This window comes from Dama dama, chromosome 33 (genome assembly GCF_033118175.1).
Source record: "Dama dama isolate Ldn47 chromosome 33, ASM3311817v1, whole genome shotgun sequence".
NCBI classification, from domain to species: Eukaryota; Metazoa; Chordata; class Mammalia; order Artiodactyla; family Cervidae; genus Dama; species Dama dama.
This window is the reverse complement of record NC_083713.1, coordinates 14316424-14340512: the sequence shown is the minus strand read 5'-3', so window position 1 is coordinate 14340512 and position 24089 is coordinate 14316424. Positions and strand designations below refer to the sequence as shown.

Genomic DNA, 24089 nt, shown 5'->3' with positions numbered 1-24089 from the left:
GAAAGCATCAATTCTTCAGCACTCAGCCTTTTTTATGATCCAATTCTCACATCCACATATTACTACTGGAAAAACCATAGCTTTGTCTATACTGACCTTTGTCAGCAAAGTGATGTCTCTGCTTTCTGTGCTAACTTAAGGCAGTATTTTGGGTGTTAACAGCCCCATTACAGAAATCCTATTTTTTTTAAATTCTCCTGCCCACATGACAGCTTTCCAGACTTTGCTGCCAGTTTACTTATGTTTACTAGTTTTTGTTTTAAGAGTCATAACAATTTTGAACAGACTATTAGTTGAGAGTCCCTTGGACTGCAAGGAGATCCAACCGGTCCATCCTAAAGGAGATCAGTCCTGGGTGTTCATTGGAAGGACTGATGTTGAAGCTGAAACTCCAATACTTTGGCCACCTCATGTGAAGAGTTGACTCATTGGAAAAGCCCCTGATGCTGGGAGTGGGCAGGAGGAGAAAGGGACGACAGAGGTGAGATGGCTGGATGACATCACCGACTCGATGGGCGTGAGTTTGAGTAAACTCCAGGAGTTGGTGATGGACAGGGAGGCCTGGTGTGCTGCGATTCATGGGGTCGTAAGGAGTCGGACATAACTGAGCGACTGAACTGAACTGAACTGATTAGTTTATTATAGGCAAGAGGATTTTTATTAATACAAATCCAAAGTATGTTTTCAGTACATAAGCAGAAGTATATAGAAACAGATGGATTCTGTTACTGAGGCTCTTAGTCTAACTTTAAGTAAGTGAAAGTCACTCAGTCATGTCTGACTCTTTGTGACCCCATACAGTCCATGGAATTCTCCAGGCCAGAATACTGGAGTGGGTAGCTTTTCCCTCCTACAGGGGATCTTCCTAACCCAGGGATCGAACCCAAGTCTCCTGCATTGCAGGCGTTTTCTTTACCAGCTGAGCCACAACGGAAGCCCAAGAATACTGGAGTGGGTAGCCTATCATATCTCCAGCAGATCTTTTTGACCCAAGAATCGAACCAGGGTCTCCTGCATTGCAGGTGGATTCTTTATCAACTGAGCTATCTGGAAAGCCCAAACTTAAACATAGGATAGCACCATTGACCACTAAGGATGGTCATTCAAATCTAGTCCCTGAGGTTTTATATCAAGCTCAAAAGGAGGAATTCTCTAAACCTATCCTTGCTCAACCCTCTTGACTCTTTGAGATGCAATTCTAGCGTCCCTTATTTTCTATCTAAACTCATTTGTTCCTTCACTGTATCACCTTTTCTTTGCCTTCTATGACAGTTTCCATTGATACTATCTTGTTAGATACAAACCCATGCAATCTCCATAAAGCATGAACTTTTTTTTTTTTTGCTTATTAGATTCTTAACAATTAGCTGTAGTCCTTTCCCTGTAAACAAATCACAGGCTCACCTCTGCATCAGGGAATGAGAGGCGAGCTGGCTTCTTTTCCATCCTTACTCTTAGCTAGACAGATGCCTCTGAAGGCACCCAAGTGTTTTGACCATATCTGTTTGAGAAATAATTTGTTAGAAATAACCTGGATCATTTTAAAATAATTCTGCTAGGTTGTAGACACTATGTTTCTTCTTTAAAAAATACATGCATGTAATATAATGTGCCTAGACAGCAATTTAGTGATTCTTCATTTTCTTTCTTTTTAACCAAAAATTCTTTTATCCCAGTCATAAATGTTAGGAAAAAATAAATAAGTAAAAATGTTCTGAGGGAATGGGAGCCAAATGGAAACTTATTTTTTTTAACTTTAGTGGAGAATAAACCAACTTGAAATTAATTTGAAATTCTAAATATATATATTTACCATGTTCTCTTTATAACCATGATGGTATCAAGCTATGCATTGTTTGATATAAAACATCAAATATTACCCTCTGTTGCATCATAGAGTAGATAGTTAAATGATTTTCTTTTCATTCCTGCTTGCCTCAAACCAGGTAACTTCTGAAGAACTGAATAGCATAATTCAGAATATAATGACCTGGGTTGTGGCTACAGTTACCAGCATATTATACCCAGCCATCACAAAGTATGAAGAAAGGTTGAAAAATAATACATATCCAATGTCTGAAGACTCTGTCCTCTCCTCAGATAGTTCAAGTTTTTGTAGCACATGCAGTGAAGAGTTTACATATGGAAGCTACACTTCTGCAACAACTAAATCATTTAAGAGACAGCCCTGTGCATTTGCAGTTGACATATCAGTAAGGAGACCAACCACACCATTAAAGCCATCTGCCCATGTGGAAAAAGCAGTTGTGGGAGAAACATGTCACATTACAGGACAATCTGTAACAAATGGACTAAAATATAATGAAACAAGCATGGTATATACATACCCTGACCTCAGAAGTTGCAAATCTGATAGTCATCTTCTAGCATCACTTGAAACAGGCCCAAAAAAATCAAAGGATGCTACCACTGAAACAGATGGTTTAGAGAATCCATTGTTTTCTGATCAAAAAGCAAAAGCCATGAATGAAATGAAGAGTTTAAAGAATGTTTTTGTTAACTTTAAGTGTCACTTAAAAGGGGAAACTGAATTGATTTTGGAAAGCATTTTTCAAGAAATAATGTCTGATTTAACACATGCCATTCCCTCTATTTCTTCTGTTACTGCTGAAGTTTTTGTTGACCAAAGTGAGCCTATAAGAGGAGACTTGGTTTCCAATGCTGATATCTGCTCAGTAGCTTCAGAAATTGTGGAAAATATGCTTGAGAAGCTACAGTCTGCGGTTGAGAAAAAATGTGTCCAGATATATTCACAAGATTTATCAGCCAATATTCAACCAAGCCTAACACCCAGTGGAGAATCTCTCACTCTATCATATGAAAAACCTTTAATAGCTTCAGTGCCTGCTACTGCGGAACCCATGTGTGATGTTGCAGAGGATATGGTGCATGCCATTTTAGAAAAGCTGATGACTCTTACAGCTCGTAAGCAAAATGAGCTTCCTCATCTTGAAGAGGCAACTAAACTTTCCTATCAGCAACATGTGGCAGACCCAACATGTATGCGCCATATAAAAGCCGACAAAAAGAAATGTAATCCTGAACTTGATGCAGCTAATTTAATTGTTAAAGAAAAGATACAAAATTTAATGTCAAATATTCTTTCCCAGTCCTCTTTAGTTGGCTATATAGAGGAAGCAATCAGCACTATACTAGGATTTGTACAAACTGAACTTAATAATGAGAGACTTATTGCATCTGAAGAAACAGTAGTACTCCTTAAGTTGCTTGATGATATCTTTACTCAGCTACATCAGGAACCAGTAAAAGCAGGTAATCAAAAATGTAGACATTCTAGACTGAGAAGTCCTTCTGACACTGAAGTAAAATACAGACTCACTGGCACTAGATTATCTAATGGCCCTAGGTCTGGAAGACCATTTCCACCTGTTAATGTTCCTGGCATGGTCCTTTATTCTGAAGATGATAATGAAGAAATAGACAGAATTGTGGAAAATGTGCTTGATTCATCTTTCAAAGAGGAAAAAGCAAAATCACAAGAACAAATTTCTGAGCATTGGTTTACAAAAGGAAATGCTTGTCTAGAATACCAAAGAAATAGCAAACTACCTACAAAGCCTACTTCTCCAAGAAGCAAAGTTGCGTTTCATAGTCGCAGATTAAGGACTGAGTTACCATTTTTTAAGGATAGAAAAATTTTGAAGGAAAAACCCTGTTTGAATAAAGACATTCTACTTTTCAGCCAAGATCAAAAGCATCAAATACAAAAGGCTTCAGAAAACACAGTTAAAAGTATTTTAACAGAAATGCTCAAGGACATATCTTCTGTTCCTCCTGGTCACTTAGAAAGTGGAACTGACAAAGCTTCAGTTCTTGTTTCAGAAAAATCTCAAGAACCATCACATCAAGAATGGATGGACCAGCTGTTTTCTGTGTCAGAAATTAGTACAGTAGCTCAGGAAATAACAGACACTATATTAAACATACTTCACAAGGCAAGCTGCATTCCCAGTACCACCAAAAATTCCATTTCACCATCAGTTCATCCAGCTTCTCTAGAGAGTCCTGACACTCTCCCCATGGTCAAAGCAGCACCAAATAAAAAGCCACTAAAAAAATGGTTCGATAGTGAAAAGAAAATGAAATATTTATCTTCACTCGATGGAGATCTGGCAAAACCTTCCCTGTTAAAATCTGAAGAGAGTGAACCAAGACTTGCAGATGAAATTACTGATAAGATCATTAATGCAGTTTTTAAAAAGCTGAAGTTATTTATTTGTCCAAAATTGAAAATGGGCTTCAAACCTTCACTTGCAGAGAAATCTTCATTGCAATCTCAACTTAGTACTTACACAGCTAAAGTGGTAAACATTGTTTTGCGTGCTATCCAGAATGAACTAGAACTCGGTGAGAAAAACCTAAATCTTAGGGAAAGAAACCATACCAAATCCCTCACAGGTAAAGGATGTTTTACTGACACTAAGAAATTAGAATCTCATGTCTCAGATCTCAATGGTGACATCATGGAATCACCATTATTAACTTGTATTTGTGAAATATTATCAAGTGGACATTCAGATCAAAGCAGTATTTCACTCTCTTCAGATAACTCAAAGCCAGCAGCTTCACATGGATCTGATAATGTTGATAAAGGGAACATTTTGCCAAGCAGACAGGGTAAAAAATCTTTTTACAAAGTTTTAGCTACTCCATGTGCTCTCCATAGTGTCATTAATGGAAAAGATCTCAAAGAGAATTCCAGATTACAAGTGTTAGATAATATTGGGGAAACACTCTATGAAATGTTATGCAAGCTCATAGGGGCTCACCCTCACTGTCAGCCATCTTGTTCTAAGCTAAGCAGAGAGAAGACCAATAAGAATCAGCAAAGAGCCACTGAATTGCAGTCTAATATTCAGCTCATTTCCACAACAATTTTGGAATATATCATTGCAAAATTATGTAGTGTCGACACAGATACTAGTTCTGTCAGTTGTGGATGTAAAGCTATCTCAGAGCCTCTCGATATTGACAACCTATCATTTACTTCAATTATTGAGGAAATGGCCAAATGCACTGAAATAATCTCCAGCATAGTTTCCAGGATGGTTCAAGAGGGTAATAAAGAGATGACTAAAAGCATGGAAAAACCTATTGCTCCCAAGTCTTCCAACACAGGGAGCGCAAAAGAAATGCATTCAAATAAGCTAAAAGCGGTAGCTTCGGATATTCTTAATATGGTTTTTGCTAAACTGGAAGGGTTTGCCAATGGAAATTTAGAAACTCTGGATTCTACTAACGATGAAAATAAAAAAACCAGTAAGATGAACATGGAATGTGAAAGCCTCAGAGTTTTCACAGACACACATGAAGAACTATTGCAGTCAGCTTTATACACAAATGCAAAGAAAGTATCAAGTGCTATTTTGAAAGCTATTCAAACAGAATTAAATATGAACCCGTTAGATTTGAGGACAAGTGTGAAAACACCACCACCTGAGAAACAAATGCTAGAGAATATAGTCAGTTTAATCTTAGATGCAGTATCCTCAGATATGCTTAATGAAACTCAACCTAAAGAGAGAGACAGTGAAACTAATGGATACAGGCCAATCTATGGAAATTTTCTTCCTGGTGGAGCTGAATCAGATTCATTTCTAGAAGATGCTACAAACACAGAGAAAGAATTCATTGGTGAGAGAATACCACTAACAGAAGAAACTCAATCAGATTCTCTTCAACAGTGGGTTCTAGAAAGAACCTTAAACAAACTTGAAGTGAAGCTCAAAGAACCACAGAAATCTCCAATTGTTCCCATTATAAGAAATATTTTGAATGAGATCTTTCAAAATGCTTTGGTCAGTCAATTAAATATGCTTTCTCTCTCCCACTCCCGCTTAAGCGACATCCCTCACAATGTTGGTGAGCCAGTTGCTCAAACATCTGTTCCATTTATAGATAAAATGATGGTGTCTGAAGCAGATGTAACCATAGTGGCAGATGATGTTGTTACAACTGTATTTGATAAACTTTATACAGCTGCTAAGACAGAGACAATTGCAAGTGAAAATAGCTATAAAACCATCACCTTCTCAGCAAATGTTTCTTTCCATGAACACACCTATGGAAGAGGAAAACCCTCCATCACTGCACTGAACAAGAATCCGTATACTCTTCAGTCCAGATTCAATATTGACAGACAGGCTAAAGGAAACATAGTTGAAGATATCATGCAGGCAATATTAACAAGTTTAGAAACTTTTGCTACTTCCAAAGTACAATCTCTTTTTTGTCCCCAAATCAACTTCACAGTTCCAATGGCTTTACCTGTTCAACAGGATAAGAGTACATTAAGCAAAGCTTTGTCAGCCAAAGATTTGTATTCTGAGAGTCAGTTTTCCTCTTGCTCAGTGGATAATGTTATGTCACAAAACACTAACTCATTTTGTCAGGTCTCTTTGAACAAATTAAATACATATGCAACAGAAGTGGCCAGAAAAATTTTAAAAGGAATCAAAAATGAATTAGATAAAGAGAAGGAAACTCCTTTCTTAATGAATAATATTGTGGTTTCTGAAAGTATTACAAGTCAAATTGTTAACACAGTGTTAGATATTGTATCATCCAAAGGAAAATGTGACAAGAACAGTTCTGACAAAGAAATCAGTTCAGATCAGCAAGAAGGTATTATTGAAAAGCTGTTTAATAAGACTGAGTATCGAAAAGTACTTCAGTTTCAAATACAAGATACCATTGAAAGTGTCTTATGTGATATTTATGAAAAAACACTCAACCAGAATAATCTCTCATTTGCCACACCCACTTTGAAATGTAGCATAGCTGGCAAACATCCCAGAGCAAATTCTGACATTGAGGATGTAAATAAAATTCTTCCAAAGTTTTCAGTTCCTAAATCTGATGTTATTTTGATATCCAATGATATAGTAGATATTGTACTTCATAATCTCAGTTCTGCTGTCATGCTTAGCATAAATGCAAAGGATCCTACTTCTACTAGATTGCCTCTGACCTTTTGTAATACGTTTCCAAAAGCACAGTGTCGGCAGTCTCTTCTTATGGAGTCAGAAAGTGAAAGGAAAACAAAGCATTTTCCATCTTCAAAAATTCTTAAACCAGCTTATGCTAATGACAGCCAGATAACTATAGTAGAGAAAGAAGACCCCAAGAAATTTGTTCCTGATCCATGTGAGGAAAGTGCTAACTTCATCACTCAAAGTATTTTTAATTGGTTAGAATCATTTGCCACAGAAAGAATAGATTCGTTAATTATGCTTGCTTTCCAGCCTAAAAAAAAGTCATTTGTGAGACCAGAACTGGAAAACTGTAAGCAAGATGGCATCATCTTTCATGAACCAAGCCAGGTGGAATCAAATGTGAATATTCTGAAAATATCAAATGAAAATATTCTCAGCCAAGAGCTCATGGATTCCACTTTTGCCAGTTACAGAGAAAAACTTGGATCTACAATTCATCTATCACAAACTAGTCTTAAGGAATATTCTGACATCATTGCCAGTGCCATTTTGAATTTTATTAAAAATGACTTAGACCTTGAAATCCAAAAGATGCATCCATATCCAAACAATGTTTCTTTCCAAGAAATTACCATTGTAAGTGAAATTGTCAATGGTATCTTAAGGAGTTTATATAATAAAAGATCTGCAAAGGAAATCAGTTTTTACTCAAAAGACAATCCTAATTTATTTTCACAATTAACCATATCAAATGAAATATCACTGGCACAAAGAGCTCAGGAAAAAAACACCAAACTGTCTCTGTCTTCAAAGTATCCATTAGAACAAACCCAAATGGCATTGGAAAGGGAAAGCCAAAGAATTGTTTTAGAAGAAATATTTATGAGAAATGAAAAATCAAAACAAAAAGAAAGAACTGCATTATTCATTGCAGTGGAAGAAGTTATAAGTAAAGTGTATCAAAAAATAATAGAAATCATGGGCCATTTACCTTCCTTTAATGAAATACCCCACTTTATACCTAACTCTAAAACATCAGACATAACACCAAAAAACTTCTGTCAATCACATATCAACAATGCGGCAAGTGACATAATTGAAAATGTTTTGGGGAAAATGTACTCTGTAATCGTGACATCATTATATGAAAATAATGAAGGAGAACCAGCTGACAAAAATATTTTACCAAAGAAATCACCATGCATCAAAGAAACTAAAGCAGGAATAAGAAGTAGTGTCACTAGATTTGTGCTACCACAAGTTTATCCTTATGCAGACAGTCGAAATATCTCTCTATTGGAAAATACTTTTTTACGATATTCACCATCACAAGTGGGGAAAGATCTAGTTCAAGTGGTTCTCAATAAGATCACAAATTTTGCCTCATTTTATCTAGAAGGGACTGTGTCCCTTGAAAGTTGTTCTGATGAGTTGCAACCTTTAAGACTACACAGTTCTAAAGTGAGCCCTAAGCCAAGTGTTAAAACAAGTTTAAAAGCAAAATCAAAAGTTACTCCTTTGCCTAAATTTAGAACAAAAGCACACATAGGACTTAGTCGTGCCAAGGCCAAGAGCAGGACCAAATTAAGTCCTGGAGAGAAGACCCCAAAAGACGTTTGGGCTAAGATGGATATCAGGCTGCCACACATCCTATCAACAGGAGATGCCAAAAACTTACTGGAAATGAAACTGCCTGCTTCGGAACTAAAAATATATGCCAAGGATATAATAAGTAATATCCTGAAAACAACTGTTAAAGAATTGGAAAAGGTGACACGAACTAGAGCGATGGTAAACAATAGAGCTTTACCATCTGATCAAATCATGGCAGCAAATAAAATAGTTGATACAGTTTTGCAAGGATTATATGTGATCAATAACCACAACTCAGCTAATCCTATCAAATTCTCACATCTGGATGATCCCAAACTTTCACAGGGAAATATAGGTGCAAAGTCTCTTGCCAAACCACAAGCCTGTTTTTACTTGGAAAATGTTTCTTCGCAGTTAGAACAGATTTTTCCTAAAGAAGGTATATTTAAAAAAATGTTTGACAAGTGGCAAGCTGAGTCAAATGACATGGAAAACGAAAAGTGTAAGCTCTTGATGATAGCTGAAAATGGTTTGACTGAAATTTCAATAAAAGCAAAAGAATTAGAATATTCTCTTTCGCTTTTAAATCTGCCACATCTTGAGGACTGTGAAAACCGATTTCATAGTTGTTTTAAGGGAGCTTCTACTAGAGCTGAAGACACCAAAGCACAAATTAATATGTTTGGAAGGGAAATTGTTGAAATGCTGTTTGAAAAATTACAGCTGTGCTTTTTGTCCCAGATGCCCACCCTATATGGTAAAGAAACTCCAGCAAATAGGAAAGAACACATTACTACTAAAAGTAAATATGGTTTTCCAACCAAGGACACCCTCAGCAATGTACCAGTATATAACACTAAAACCAAAGACCAAAGTCCTTTGGGCTCTAGCAACCAAATTGTTCAAGAAATTGTAGAACGGGTTTTAAACATGTTAGAGTCATTTGTGGACTTACAGTTTAAACATACCTCTAAATATGAGTTTTCTGAAATAGTGAAAATGCCTGTAGAAAATCTTTTTCCTGTCCAACAAAGACTATTAAGCAAAAAGATGTTGCCAAAGTTACAACCACTGAAAAAATTTTCTGATGAATCCAAGTCAAGTACTATTGTTTCCAAGGAAAATGTACAGAATACCCTTCTACAGGTTCATTCATTCCATTCAGCATTACTTACATATGCTATTAATATTGTCTGCAACATGCTTGGTGTAATTAAGAACAAGCTAGACAAAGAAATAAGCCAAGTGGAACCATCTTCTGTCAGCATAGTGAAAGAGAACACTGCAGCAAGTGAGATCATTGGGACACTGATGGACCAGTGTGCTCATTTCAGTGAGTCTATAATCAAAAACCTTCCCAAGGAAAATTTGTTTCAAGGAGTAGAAAATACTTACATTGTTAACCAGGTTGAATTAGCAACTAATACGAAAATGCCCATGTCAAAGTTAAAGGAAGTAAGTTTTGGGAATAATCTTCCACAAAGCAGTGCTCCAGGTTTGGGTTTTTATTCAGAGGAAAATATGAAAAAAAGGTATAAGTCTTCATCAAATTTACCCTCATATTCCAGAGCCTCTGTCGAAGACACAGTTAGAAACTCAGAGCCAATGAGAAGGCCTGATTCAGAAAATAGACCTTCATCTTCTAGAAACAAAGTGCAAGACACTATCCCAAAGGAATCTGACTTGGGCTATTTTGATCAAGCTATGAAAGGAAATGGCTCCCTCCCTGAAGGGAGTGTCTTAGAAAAACTGCTAAAGAAAGCAAATGAATCCACAGAAACAGCATTAAAGCAAGTAATGTCATTTATAGAAATGAGAAAAGGTGAAAATCCAAGAGTGTTTCATTACGAGATCTCCAAACCAGTTGTTGAGCCTAGCCAAATTCAGACAAGTGTTTCTCCACTCAAGATTTGTTTAGCTGCAGAAAATATTGTCAGTACTGTGCTGTCAAGCTATGGATTTCCAAATCAACCACACATTAGTGAAAGCACGGAAACAATGAAACCATTTTTCATATCAAAGCAAAACCCTTTGTCTATAACATCTGGAGGACAAAAGAATGAGAAAAGTTTGCTTAGAATGTGGGATAAAAGAATCAGCTATATACTTGAAGAAGAAAACAAAAAAGCTGAGGTCAGAAGGGAAGATTTTTCTTTATTGCAAAAATGGGAAAATAAGAGTTACCTGAAAATAAAGCCTCTGAAGGAAGTTGAAGTCATTGCTTTTGCTGACCATGAACTGGGTCCAAATGAAATTCATCTGGTATCAAGACATGTCACCACATCTGTGGTCACATATTTCAAGAACTTTGAAACTAGAGGTAAGTAAGAGTGGGCTTAGTTTAGAAAGAAAATAATCAAATATATGTAAAAGAGCTCCAGTTCAAGAAGCTTCATTTACTGTTTTTCTGAAAACAGCCTTAGAGGGAGGGTGTTTAATCACTTCTTAATATAACAGGATACTAAAAAAAAAAAAAAAAAAAAGTTAAACATTCATATGGTTTGAATCTGAAAAGGTGTATTGCTAATTTTTCCATATCTGCAGATGAGAGAAAATGTGACTATTGAAAAGCAGGAGATTTTGGTTTGAACATGAGGTCTGAGTTCTAAACATTTTTAAAGTTCTCATGCGTGACTTCTTTATAATTATACCAAACATAGAGGTAACTGGTTGAAAGTTGTGTTTCAACTTTAAGGTGTACAGTTGAAGCCATTGCTATGATTAGTCACAGTTTATAAGAACAGTGGTATGAAGCCTCTTGTTTTGTTTGTATTCCAGTATTATTATATTCCTTTTAGGTATAATACTCTATACATATCCTTGAAATCATTTTTTTAAAAGGGGGTGAAGATATACTTATCTATATATATTTAGCTTCTCAGACGGCTCAGTGGTAAAGAATCTGCCTGCCAATGCAGGAGACGTAGGATACATGGGTTTGATCCCTGGGTCAGGAAGTTCTCCCGGAGGAGGAAATGGTATCCCTCTCTTGTATTCTTGCCTGGAAAAATTCCATGGACAGAGGAGCCTGGCAGGCTGCAGTTCACAGGGTTGCAAAAGAGTCAGACACAACTTAGCGACTGAGCATGCATACATCTATATGTTTGGTTGAACTATATGATAGCCACTTTATGTCAAACCTGATAATTATTGGCAGTTTCATAAAATTCCATCTAATACTATTATAGCCTTGAGCTGGATCATTAATTCCAGTCGCCAGTAATTCATTGCTACTTTACCAGTATAGATACATCACTTAACCATCATTGAAATAGTAGAACACATATTATCAGTCCTAACTACTTATACAATGAGGCCATTTCCTGTAATTGAAACTGGTATTATTTCAAGGTGGACAGTTGGGTGTGTCTGCAATTCCAAGCTTATAAGTAGAATTGCTTCAAGCACCGCCTAATTGAACTTAGAGAATGAAGAAAAACAAAGAAAACAGGAGAAGATAGGATCTGTAATCCCATCCCATTGGCATTTGTCTCTGTGGTGGTTTAGTGATAAGGTAGACTCTGACTCTCTGTGACCCCATGGACTGTGGCTCCTCCGTCCATGGAATTTTCCAGGCAAGAATACTGGAGTGCGTTGCCATTTCCTTCTCCAGGGGATCTTCCCGACCCAGGGATCAAACCTGTGTCTACTGCCTTGGCAGATCAGATTCTTTACCACTAGCCCCTTCTTTCTATCATGTCTCTTCTCTATTCCCAGACACGTCCAGGGTTTTTCAGTGATGTCACTCATGCTCCTTCCATGTGGAGCTCCGTTTCCTTACTTCCTTCACCTCAAGATATCTAAAACCCGTCTAACTGTCAAAGTTCAGCTTAAAGCCTCCACTCTCCACTGGTCTTGCCTGATTCCACAGAGATCACTGTGCACTTGTTAAGATATAACACTACACTACACTTGGAAATCATTTCTCTGCCCCAGGAATTCCAGCTCTTTAGAGCACCTTAACCATCTAAGCAAACAGATACCAGCAGTAGACTTAGATATTTGAATATCAACTTTATGGCTAAAATTAAGATTCCACAGGTGAGAAATAAGTATCTGAAGAAAACCCAGTATTTTTCTTGACTAGATTTTTTTTTTTTTTTTTTTAGTGAGGTGTTCCAAAGATGAAATTCATACATAAGTAATTATCAAAATACTGAATTTTCCATATGTCCCTTAATGCATACTAAAATGGTAATGTTTTCTTTTTTAAGTTTCCAGTGAGAAGGTGTCTATTGTTTCCACACTGTCAAGGAAAAAATGTGAATCAAAATTGCCTCTAAGAAGCATATATAGTGATTCTTCACTTTATCAATTTTGTGAACATCTCACTGAGTCTGTCATTTGCCATTTAATATCAAGCATTTCTGGCAGCACCACAGATAGTAGAGAAAAAGAGAAAACATCGGAAAGACAAAATGCCGCATTTGACACTATTATTTCAATTGATTCTCAAGTGTTTGAGAGTAGGTCAATTTCTGTTGGAGAACTTGCTCTAAGTATCTCTGAAATCATCACTGAAATCCTGTTAAATAGTAACATCATAAAGACCGACACTGCACAGCAAATGTTTTCATTAACAAGAAAGTACATTTACTGCCCAGGAGTGGGTGCTGCTGACTTTGATGATCTCTTTCAGGACCTCTTAATAGGTGTGATTCATGTACTGTCCAAAGAAATAGGGTTAAACCATCACCTTGAAAACAGTGGAAGAAACAGACCATTTCCCATGCTTAGAAGTAATAGTGTGCCCATTTGCAACAGAAGAAATACCATGCAAAGACAGAAATGTTCCAGAGACTGGGGATTAGCTACTCACCAAATTGATCATATCATTCAAAAAAATAAATTAAATTATTTGGCACACAAGTTAGATAGTCTGACTGGCAGCCTAAAAACTCATGAATCCAAAGAAATAGTCAACAGAGTTTTCAATATTGTTTTAGATTTGTTTTTACCAGATGAACAGCCAGATGAGGCTATAGATTCTGAAATAAAAGCAAGAACATTTTTCTCATCATCATATGAAGGGCAATGTAATAACATACTTGGAAATAACTTAGGGCTCTCCCCTAAATCAGTTTTCCTTCTCAATGTTGTATGTGAGAAACTAATCAGAACACTTTTAGAAAAATGCACAAACTCTATCTTTCTTGATAATTGCCCTCTCTCTGAAGAGGTATCAGCAGAAGAATGTCAACTTTTAAAAATACTTCAAAGTGTAGATGAAGAATTTGACTACTATAATGGAGCAGTGGACTGTGGACAATTTCAAGGGGATTATATGTCAGACATTTTGGAAAACCTGGCAGAAATGGATCAGGATTTACTGTCATCAGACTCTATGCTTACTGTTATCTCCCACAGCTTGGTTAAATCATTGATGGATAAACTATGTCATGGTATACAACTCCCCCAAAGTCCACCTTTTGCAAACAAGCATTTGAAGTATGGAACAAGGGAAATACAATCTAGTTTTATAAAAGCAAAAAGGCCAGAATTAACAGAATTGGAAAAAGGTAGAGGCTCTTTAGGACCCATGAGTTATTATGTCCATGCTTTGACAGGACCCCTGAATAATCCCAGTGTAGTTAGTTCCAAAATACAAGCACCATTTGGCAAGAAGTATTCAGTAAATTTTGCTAATGTGCCACCTCTTAAAAGACAGGGAACAAAGGATATGAATACAATTGCCATCCATAATAAGCAATATCCAGGAGATATGACTACAGGTGTTTATTCAGCCACATTTTTAGAGGACATAATTTCAGAACTGTTTTTTAATCTGTCTGTTTCACTGTTGGGCAAAAATGAAAACATCACGGATGCCCAGCTCAATGAGATGAATACATTATTTGTCAACAGTGTGGTGAATGAGTTTAATAAGGCAAGGGTCACTGTTTTACGGAATTCTGAAGAAAGGCTCTGTTTTCCACCAATCCATAAAGAAACTGTTAGTAGGATTGTTGACTCAGTTTATTATGGTGTTTTACAGCAATATAAATCAAAAGTGACCTGTGGTGGTAATCTGGCATGTGACAGTACTTCAATAGCAGAACAAATAACTAATAGCATATTGTTAGAGATTTTGGACTACCATCTCCCAACTTGCTTCAGGGAAAAGCTGTTACACAATTCATATTACCCTCTCAATGCTGAAATTATATTGCAGAAACTTCAAAATAACCTGAGAGAATTTACTTCCAAACCTAGGTCTTTAACAGACTATAGCACCATGTTATCACAATCATTTTTAGAAGATATCATCAGAAGACTTTTATTTCAACTCATTCCTCCACCCAGTAAAGATTCCTCTTTGGAAAAAAATTATTTCATGAGTTCAGATTTTAATGAGATGTCTACCTGTATAATAAATAAGATTATTTCAGCCATTTCAAAACATAAAATTTGGTTCACTATATATGATAATCAATATCTGTGTAAAGGAAAAAGCCTCCAGAAGATGGTGGATTCTGTTTATAGAAATATTATGCAAACATATGACTCTCTTATTTCAATACAGAAAAGTATACTCAGCCGAAGCCCAGTTTTGGTTGACCGAATAGCCAGTTTTATTATCCAAGAGATTATTGAAAATCACCTTCAGCCATTTTTGTGTGGAGAAGGTTTACCTCGTCCAAAGACTCCTTCAGATGCAATATCAAATATGGTTAAACAAGTTCTCAATGAAGTCATAGAGCCACATAGACCCCAGACACCATTAGCTCCAGGTATTTACCCTGAGACATTTGTAAGGGAAATTGTTGCCAGACTTATGTCAAAAATTTTCAGTCCAAAGCATAACACTGAAATTGAGCTGGAAAACATGACCCAAAAAATTGTAAACTCAGTAAATAATCATTTTGACAAAGCTAAAGTTCACCTTCTATATAATGACAAAGAACAGTCTTACCCCTCTGTGGATACAGATATTGTGGATGAACTGGTCACCTCAGTTTATAGAAATGTTTTAAAACAGTATGGATTAGATCCTGAGTTTGTAAAAGAGTCTGAAGACAGCAGTATTTTTGTGGAAAAAATTACCAACTTAGTTGTAGCAGCTATTTCAGATTACCTTCTTCATCCACTGTTTTCTGGGAATTTGTCATCTTCATATTCTCTTTCAACAACTGACAATGTTGTTCAAGACATTCTTAGTAACATCAGTGGATCTACCAAGCCAAGTCAGAGTTTATCTTCATATAACACCTTGTTGCCATACACATTTTTAGAAGACATAATCAGAGTACTACTATCTAGAATTTTTCCCTCTGCACATAGCATTGTTGCAAACAGAGAAATTCCAAAAGATAGATCAAAAGCTAATTTCAATGAAATTGCTTCAGATATAATCAGTGATATTCGAAGGAAAATTTCCCAACATGAAATTCGATTCTCAAAAGATGAAGAAGAAACCAAGTTTCTTTATTCAGAAGATGATATCCACCATCTTGTGGACTCAGTATTCAAAAATATTTTAAACTCTGAGTCTCAAGAATCAGTTGAGCCAAGTATCATAAGTAGTAATGATGTTCTTATTGACAGGATAGCAGGTTTTATCATTAAACATGTCTGTCAACAACATCTTCAGCCATTTGTGGAGGGAAAGTCATTACCTTCTTCATCATACATGTATTTGGGTGATGAGAGAAGGCAGTGGTTTTATGCCAGTGTGTATACCTCAGCTTTTTTGGAAGATGTGATTTCTGGGGTTATAAGCAAAATATTCCACAGGGGGTTAGGCATTGTACAAACAAAATCAATAAGAGATTCAGAAGATGAACTATTTGATAAAGTTGAAAAACTCATACATTTCATAACAGAGGAATTCTCAAAAGCTAAAGTTAGCATTTTAGAGAATGCAGAGAAAAATTTATGTTTGCCTCCAGTAGAGAGAGATATAGTCAAAAACATTATTGACACGGTGTACAGCAAAGTTGTACAAGAATATGAAATGGAAATAATGCCTGATAAAAATTTTCTAAGTGACACAAAGACACTGGCTGCAAAGATAACTAAAATCATCCTGTCAGAAACCTCTGATTTCCAAATTCATCCGAATCTTAGAGAAAAGCTTCCATTTGGGTCACAAGCCAAACTTGGTACTGATATTTTGATAAGGAAAGTTCACCATGACATTACTAAATCAAGGTCCCAAAGACAGGCTTCAACAATATATACTACTATGTTATCACATGCTCATTTGGAAAAAATTGTGTCTCAGCTTATATCTCAGATGAGTCCATTTGCCTCCAGTACAGAACACCCAGATACTTCTCAATCAGACTTAAGTAATCCAGTCATAAAACTGATAAATGAAATCATGTCAATAATTTCAAAACATGCAGTATGTATTATTAAACATGGGAATGAAAAACATAGTAAGATTTCAGAAAAAGACATCCAATCCATGGTTGATTCCATTTATTCTGCTCTTTCCTATTCAAGTATATACCAATCTCTTACAAAAGATAAAAAAGATATGCGTAATATACCTGTTTCAAAAATAGCAAGTTTTATAATAAAAGAAATCTTTAACCATCATCTTCAGTCATTTTTATCTGGAGATAAAACTCTCCTTTCAGCTGCAGTTGATCAGACTTATAAACAGAAAGTATTAGATCCTAAGGAAAAAGAGTCGTCCTTCATCATGAACTCAGCTGTCTTTTTGGAAGAAGTAATTTCTGAACTTTTATGTAGACTCCTTTATGCATTCTCACACAATGTCTTGGCTGCTGAAAACCCAGATACAGTAAAAGCCAAAGTTACTGGCATTGTTACAACATTAGTAAAATCAATTGTTCTGGAGTTCACCACAGCAGAGATTTTTCTTGCAGATAGCTTTGATGCTGATATGTGTTTTTCAGAAGAATATAAAGAAATGGTTCAAAGAACAGTGAACCTTACTTATAAAAAAATATTAGATGAATATAAATCTCTGATTCAAATATATAGGGCTATGCAAAGTGACACTGCTTGTTTTGGAAGAAAAATATATAATTTCCTTTTGGAAGAAATTTATGACTACCAGGTAAAGTCATTAGTTTCAGGAGAATCAATATCTTCTTCCTATTCTTCTCCTCAAGCTGATAAAATCATCAGAAATGTACTCAATGTCATCATGAGAGATAGCCATGCCTTACCATCATGTATTACTGTGTTGCCACGTTCTCTTTTAGAAGATATGATTTACAAGCTTCTAGTGCATATCTTCCCTTTGACTGACACTGAAAGTGAACTAAAAGAGGAAGAGGTTTCAGATTATGAGTTCATGGATGCAGCATCAAAACTAACTGATGAAATCATCAGAGAAATTTCTGAACATGAGATCCGTCTTGCTACGGCAGAGGAGAATGCAGGAAGTGTGCAATTAGAAGTGATTGAAGATTTGATTAACTCTATATGTAATAATATTTTGAAAAAATCTGAATTTCAAGCTGAAGTCCAGAAAGATGCAGACAAAAATGGAGGCTCATTCCTCAGTAAAATAGCTGGTTTCATTATGAAGGAAATCATGGATCATCATCTGCAGCCATTTTTACATGGTGAAGAATCATCTTCCAATAGCTTATCTAATTGCGACCATGTCTCTGTACATTCTATACCTGGTGAGAAAAAGACACAGCCTTCTCTATATTCAGCTACATTTTTGGAAGATGTAATTGTTGACCTTGTTCGCAAATTTTATTCTCTTCCAAGTATTACTGAAGAGAGTAAGAAAAAAGAAAAACCAGAGCCAGATGTTGTGAGCTTGGCTATAAAATTTGCAAACTCTCTAATAGGAGAATTTAGGAAAAGTGAAATTAAAGTTCTGCCAAATGCTGAAGAAATGTTTTCTTTTCCACCAGTTGATAAAGAGACAGTTGATAAGATATCCGATTTTGTGTATGATCAGTTCATAGGAACGTATGAATCTAATGATATTCAGAAGCATGGTAAAAATAACATTGTTATAGAAATGATTGCTACTTTAGCCCAGAAGGCAATCTCTGCTTTCAAAATTCAAACACTTTTTTCAGGAGACTGGTCTTCTACTTTCTTTTCATTTCTAAATCCAGATAACATCACTCAAAAGGTTAAACAACTTCCACAGCAAACTTCTACACAGATAAACAGATGCCTAAAAGAGAATCAACTTACTTTACCAGAACAGTCATGTAAACAGGGGTCTCTAGCTTCAGACCAGAAAAATGTGTTGGATACTTTGAAAGTAGATAAAGGTGCGATGAGCAAAAAGAAAAGTTTCGAAACTAAAGAGACATCAATGAAAGCAGGTGATATCCAAGATCCAGTCCTTACCTCTGTAACTAGTATTATGAAAAGCAACATAGTTAACCTGTTAGGGCCAGCTGCAGGTGTGACAAAGAAAGAGAATAAAAACAAAATGGGAATTCCAATTCAAAAATACAACGTATCAAAAGTTACTTGTCCAACTAGTAGTGTGAAAACTAAAGATAAAGGGAAGCCATATTTGAAGGGAACACTTGAAAATAGTGAAACTGACAAGAAAAGAATATCAGCTTCAGATAAGGAGGGGCAAGGTAAGGTGGTACACACACAATTTCTAGTAGCTACTGATGGTGAAAGGGGAATCTTTCAACTAGATTTTAAAACAGACAATGAGAAGAAGGTTGACAAAACAGAAAGTTCATTAAAAACAGAAGACAACCCCCTTCAGTCATCTTTGATAGCCAAAGTGAGAAATACAGAGAACACAATAGAGAGACCTTCAGAAGCAGTTACCCAGAAGCCAAACGACGAGGAAAAGAAAGACTCTTCAGCTCAAACAGACACAAAGGAAGGACAGTACTCAGATTATGAATTAGTCCAAAATGTCACTGAAAATATTTATGACAATATCTTTGGAATGTACCATTCTCAAGAATCAGCAGATTATTTAAAACAACAAAGTCTTCCAAGTCATTCAGCATCACCTATAATTCAAGCATTGCCTGGAACTCAGGAGGTTGGCGAGGATTTTGCACAGTCTGTTTTAACAAAGGATTTATCCCTGTCAGCCAACAAAAATGTCCCTGCCAAAGAGAAAGAAGAAAAAGAGAATGCAAGCAAAATAGAAAAAGAGAGGGAGAAGGAGAGAGGGGGGAAAAGAGAAGATGACAGAGTGAAAGTTAAGGATATTAAAAAGGAACCTAGTAAACCAGACAGTCCTCAGTACCCACCAAAATGTGAACCTGGAGTTTTCCCTGCTAAATTTTTAGAAGATGTTATTACTGAAATGGTTAACAAATTGGTCTTTTCTTCCTCACCAGAAACACAAACATATGATAGATGTCAAAATGCATGTGATGATGAAAATCAAGCTGAACTCTATGACACAGCTATGAGACTTATTGATTCCCTGTTAAAGGAGTTTTCTGATGCTCAAATTAAGGTATTTAGGCCAGATAAAGAATATCAGTTTTTTCCATCTGCAGATAAAGTGTCATCAGTTCCTAAGGAATATCCCAGGCATAAAGAATCAAATATAAATGAAGCACCAGGCACCGTTAAGAGAATAACTGCGGATAAGAGTCACACAATGACTGAAAAACCCTCTTCAAATAAGATACTTTTTTTAGATAAAATGTCATCAATTGATAAAACATTGGTCAACAAAGTTGTCCATGCCTCTGTGTGCAATATTTTGAAGGAATATAAATCTCAAGACTCCATCTGTAAGAATATAAAGAGTAATGGGGGAAATTTAGCAAGAAGACTAACAAGTGCAATGATAAATGAAATTTTTCAACATAAGCTTAATTTGATATTGTGTGATGAGTTTCCAGCTTTGTCATGTTTGCCTCTGGAAACTAAGGATGTTGTTAAAAAGGTCCAAAAAGTGGCTCAAACAGCCAGCAAAGAATGTCAGACATCATCACCATATACCATCATGCTGCCTCATGAATTTTTAGAGAATGTGATTTCTACTCTTTTATCTAAAATTTTCTCAACAGTATCAAACACCAAAGCAGAAACATTTGAGGGCAGCTGGTTTACAGAACTGGATTTCCTTCAAATGAAGTTATTAAGTACAGTTACAACAGAGCTCTCCAAAGATGAAGATATGATTATACAGTATGTGGAATCCTTACATCCCAATGATGATGAAATTATTCAATTAGTGGTTCATGAACTCTATGATAATCTCTTGTCACAATTTGGGTCACAAGAGAGTATACAAAATTGTGCAGCCAGTGGATGTAGAATTCTTTCAGAAACCATAGTTGACTTCATTCAACGAGAAGTGACTGGCAATCAGTTGCAGAACTACTTTTCTGGAGAGCTAACACCGTATCAGTGTGCAGAAGTTGACAGTGTTGTTGAAAATATTCTTAAAGATGTGATCCAAACGGCTGACATTCCCCAGCCTCATCCATCGCAGGCGCGTATACTACCTTATAACATAATAGAAGAAATTGCTGTAAAATTTTTATCGAAGCTTTTATCTGTGTTTCCAAAGGTCGATAAGGAAAGACCCAAATCCCTAGAAACTGAAATGCAAAAAGTAACATCAAAAATATTAAATTCAATACAAGAAATTATCTCCAAAAATAAGATTAAAGTTGTATCACTGGCAAAGGAAACACCTACTGCACCTTTAGCTGACAATGAAGCTATTGAAAAAGTAGTTAATTCTGTTTATACCAGTATTTTAAAACACTCCGGCTCGCTCACTTCTATATTTAAAGATTTAATGGGTAAGAGTAGTGTCCTCTCTGATATAATAGGGTTTTTAATGGTGAAAGAAATTTCCAAATCTAAATTTCAACCTCAAGTACAGGAAGAATTATCAGGTCCAGAATTAGCTCTGGAAGCTGTTAAAATTATGGAAAAAGTAGTCAAAATGGTTGATGAATTTAAGTCCCAGGAAAAGTCTTCATCCAAAAAAGGTTCTATGTTAGATGCCATGTTTTTAGAGGAAGCACTGGCCTTGTTCTTGGCTAAAATAATAAGGTTGCCAAGTGGCTCAAGCCAACATACAAAAAACTTGTCAAAACCTGAATTAAATAAAATTGCATCTCAACTGACAAAATCTGTGACGGCTGAAATTTCAAAAAGTAATATTAATCTTGTTGCTGCTGATTCTGAAGAACACTTTCTAAATCCAGAAAGTATAGAAATGGTTTCTCAGGTTATTGATTCTATTTATAGTAATGTACTACAACAATCTGGAACGCAAAAGGATCTTTATCATGATATAAAAAGTACAAACAGAGTTTTCCCTAAAAAAGTGGCTAATTTAATTATTAATGAAGTTTCAAATTTTCCCTTTGACTCAGTTAGTCCAAAGAATTCAAATGCTGGTTTCTTTGGAGATCTAGACATTAACAGAATTGTTCAAAAGGCACAAGAGCATGCTGTTAACATGATTCCTGACTTAGATAAAGAATTAACTAAATATTCAATTATAGAGGACTCTACAATTAAAATAGTTCCACATGTTGGGAATAAACCCCTCAAAATAGATCCAAACATTATCTCAGAACACTTAGCAGTAATTTCTATAAAAACTCAACCCCTTGAGAAACTTCAGACGGAATGTTTAAAGAATACTGGACATAGCATAGCAGAACTGAGAAGAGCATCAGTAAGTGGAAGAAGTTACCCTTCAAACACATTTACTGTAAGAGAGTTGAAGAGAGAAAGACGGACCTCATTGACTAAGACAGGACGACTAGATATAAAACCCTTTGAGGTAAGTATAAAAAGAATAGCAAAAAAAAAAGTGAGAAATGGTTGTTCTGTTCTGTTCCTCAGATGGATATATGAGAATGTGTCTTTTGATGCTGTTATTGTCCAGCCCAATAGGAAAATTGGTGGCACAAGTTTATTTGTATAGTTATATGACTTACGGGGACTTGCCACACCAGCTCTGAGGCTCATTCTAAAAGTCTCAGGCTAGTCTTCCTAAGACAATCAATTTAAACTTAAAAAAAAAACAATAATGAGAATACAGGGATATACCCTTGACCGGCCTTCCCAGGTGGCTCAGACGATAAAGAATCTGCCTGCAATTCAGGAGATCGGGTTTCAATCCCTGGGTCAGGAAGACCCCCTAGAGAAGGGCATGGCAACCCACCCCAGTATTCTTGCCTGAAGAATTCCATGGACAGAGGAACCTGGCAGGCTATAGTCCATGGGGTCACAAAGAGTTGGACATGACTGAGCAACTCTCATACAAACACATACGCGCACACATACACACACTTGACAGCAGAATCGTGCTGACTAAAATAATAATAAAACTATCTAAAATAGGTTTCTCAAATATAAGGATCTACAGCAGTAATACTACTCTTTTTACTTTTAGCAACATTTGTCAACACACGTCAGAATACAAACTCTTAGATTATACTAGTTTCTTATTATTTCACTTTAATAGTCTTCCTCAGGTTCTTCTATAATCTCAAGAAGTGTTAAGTTTCTTCTTATCCTTCTCCTAGATTTAGCTGCTTTAATGTTTCCATATTTATGAATCTGTTTCCTCTTGTTTTAGTCCCTAATTCTGCTGTGCAGTTCCATATTAGGCCCCAAATATATTAAAGTAGTGGAAACTTTAAAATGCAAAAATGATGTCCTTGTTAGAAGGAAACTATACAACTGAGGACAAAGGATGGTGTGGCCAATGGAATTACATTAATCTACACATTTTTATCAGAGCCCCTTGTACTGATCGTGTCCTCTCATAAGAGGAATGAGTGTGCTTAGGGGTATAATCTATGTTTGCACAATGAGCCAAGTTTTATAGAACTCTTCTCCCTGGAGCAGACACTTGAATTAAATTTTCTCCAGCACTGTCCTGCAACCCATTGAACTAGGTATCAGGGCTGTTAAATATGTTAATTGGTACTTATGTTTTCATATCCAAGTACTGAGGTTATTATGGAAAAACATACTAATTTAATCTTGGCCTTAACTTTTTTGAACCAGATGACTGGTTTTTTTAAGATCTAAAAGTTACTCCTTACATGGATTCTCATCATTTGTATTAGCGTATTTTTTGGTAGTCTTCATTCATATATATATATGTGTATATATATATATATGTAACCCCTTAGTAAAATTTGTTAAAAGACTTAGAATAACATTGCTGAAAAATAGTTTTTAATTATATGTAGAATTGTCTGTCACAAATCTCACTCTTGGTTACCCATTCTCTTTCATTAAGTCATTTATAGACTACAGAAAGCAGGAAGAGAATATTTAAACGAAAATAATGGCCATTTTCCTCTTAAGGGGGAGAAAATTCATCCAAAAAATAAAGCACAAATAAAGAAGCAGACCTAGACAACTCTGATAAGACATGATTTGAACCAGTCTGGGTATCCATGCTATCAATCTCCTGCACAGGGACAAAAAGACTAAAGAATAGTAGATTAGAGGAGAGAATCTAGGTATTTGTTGGCTGTGCCCCAGGGCTTTATTTTCTGTTTTGAGATACCATAAATTCCTAATACACTAGGAATGTACATATTAAAACTATATATAGTAACATTTCAAAGCCATATAGAATGATTT

At 35.9% G+C, this 24089-nt stretch overlaps 1 protein-coding gene across 1 annotated transcript in view; it reads left to right on the top strand.

Annotated features, from left to right (window-relative positions):
* FSIP2 (fibrous sheath interacting protein 2) overlaps positions 1–24089 on the top strand; it is a 138880-nt gene that overhangs the window by 93240 nt on the left and 21551 nt on the right. Inside the window, exons 16-17 of the mRNA XM_061135004.1 lie at positions 1947–10890; positions 12785–22266. Coding sequence (XP_060990987.1) covers positions 1947–10890; positions 12785–22266 — 18426 coding nt within the window. The remainder of the gene's footprint in view (positions 1–1946; positions 10891–12784; positions 22267–24089) is intronic.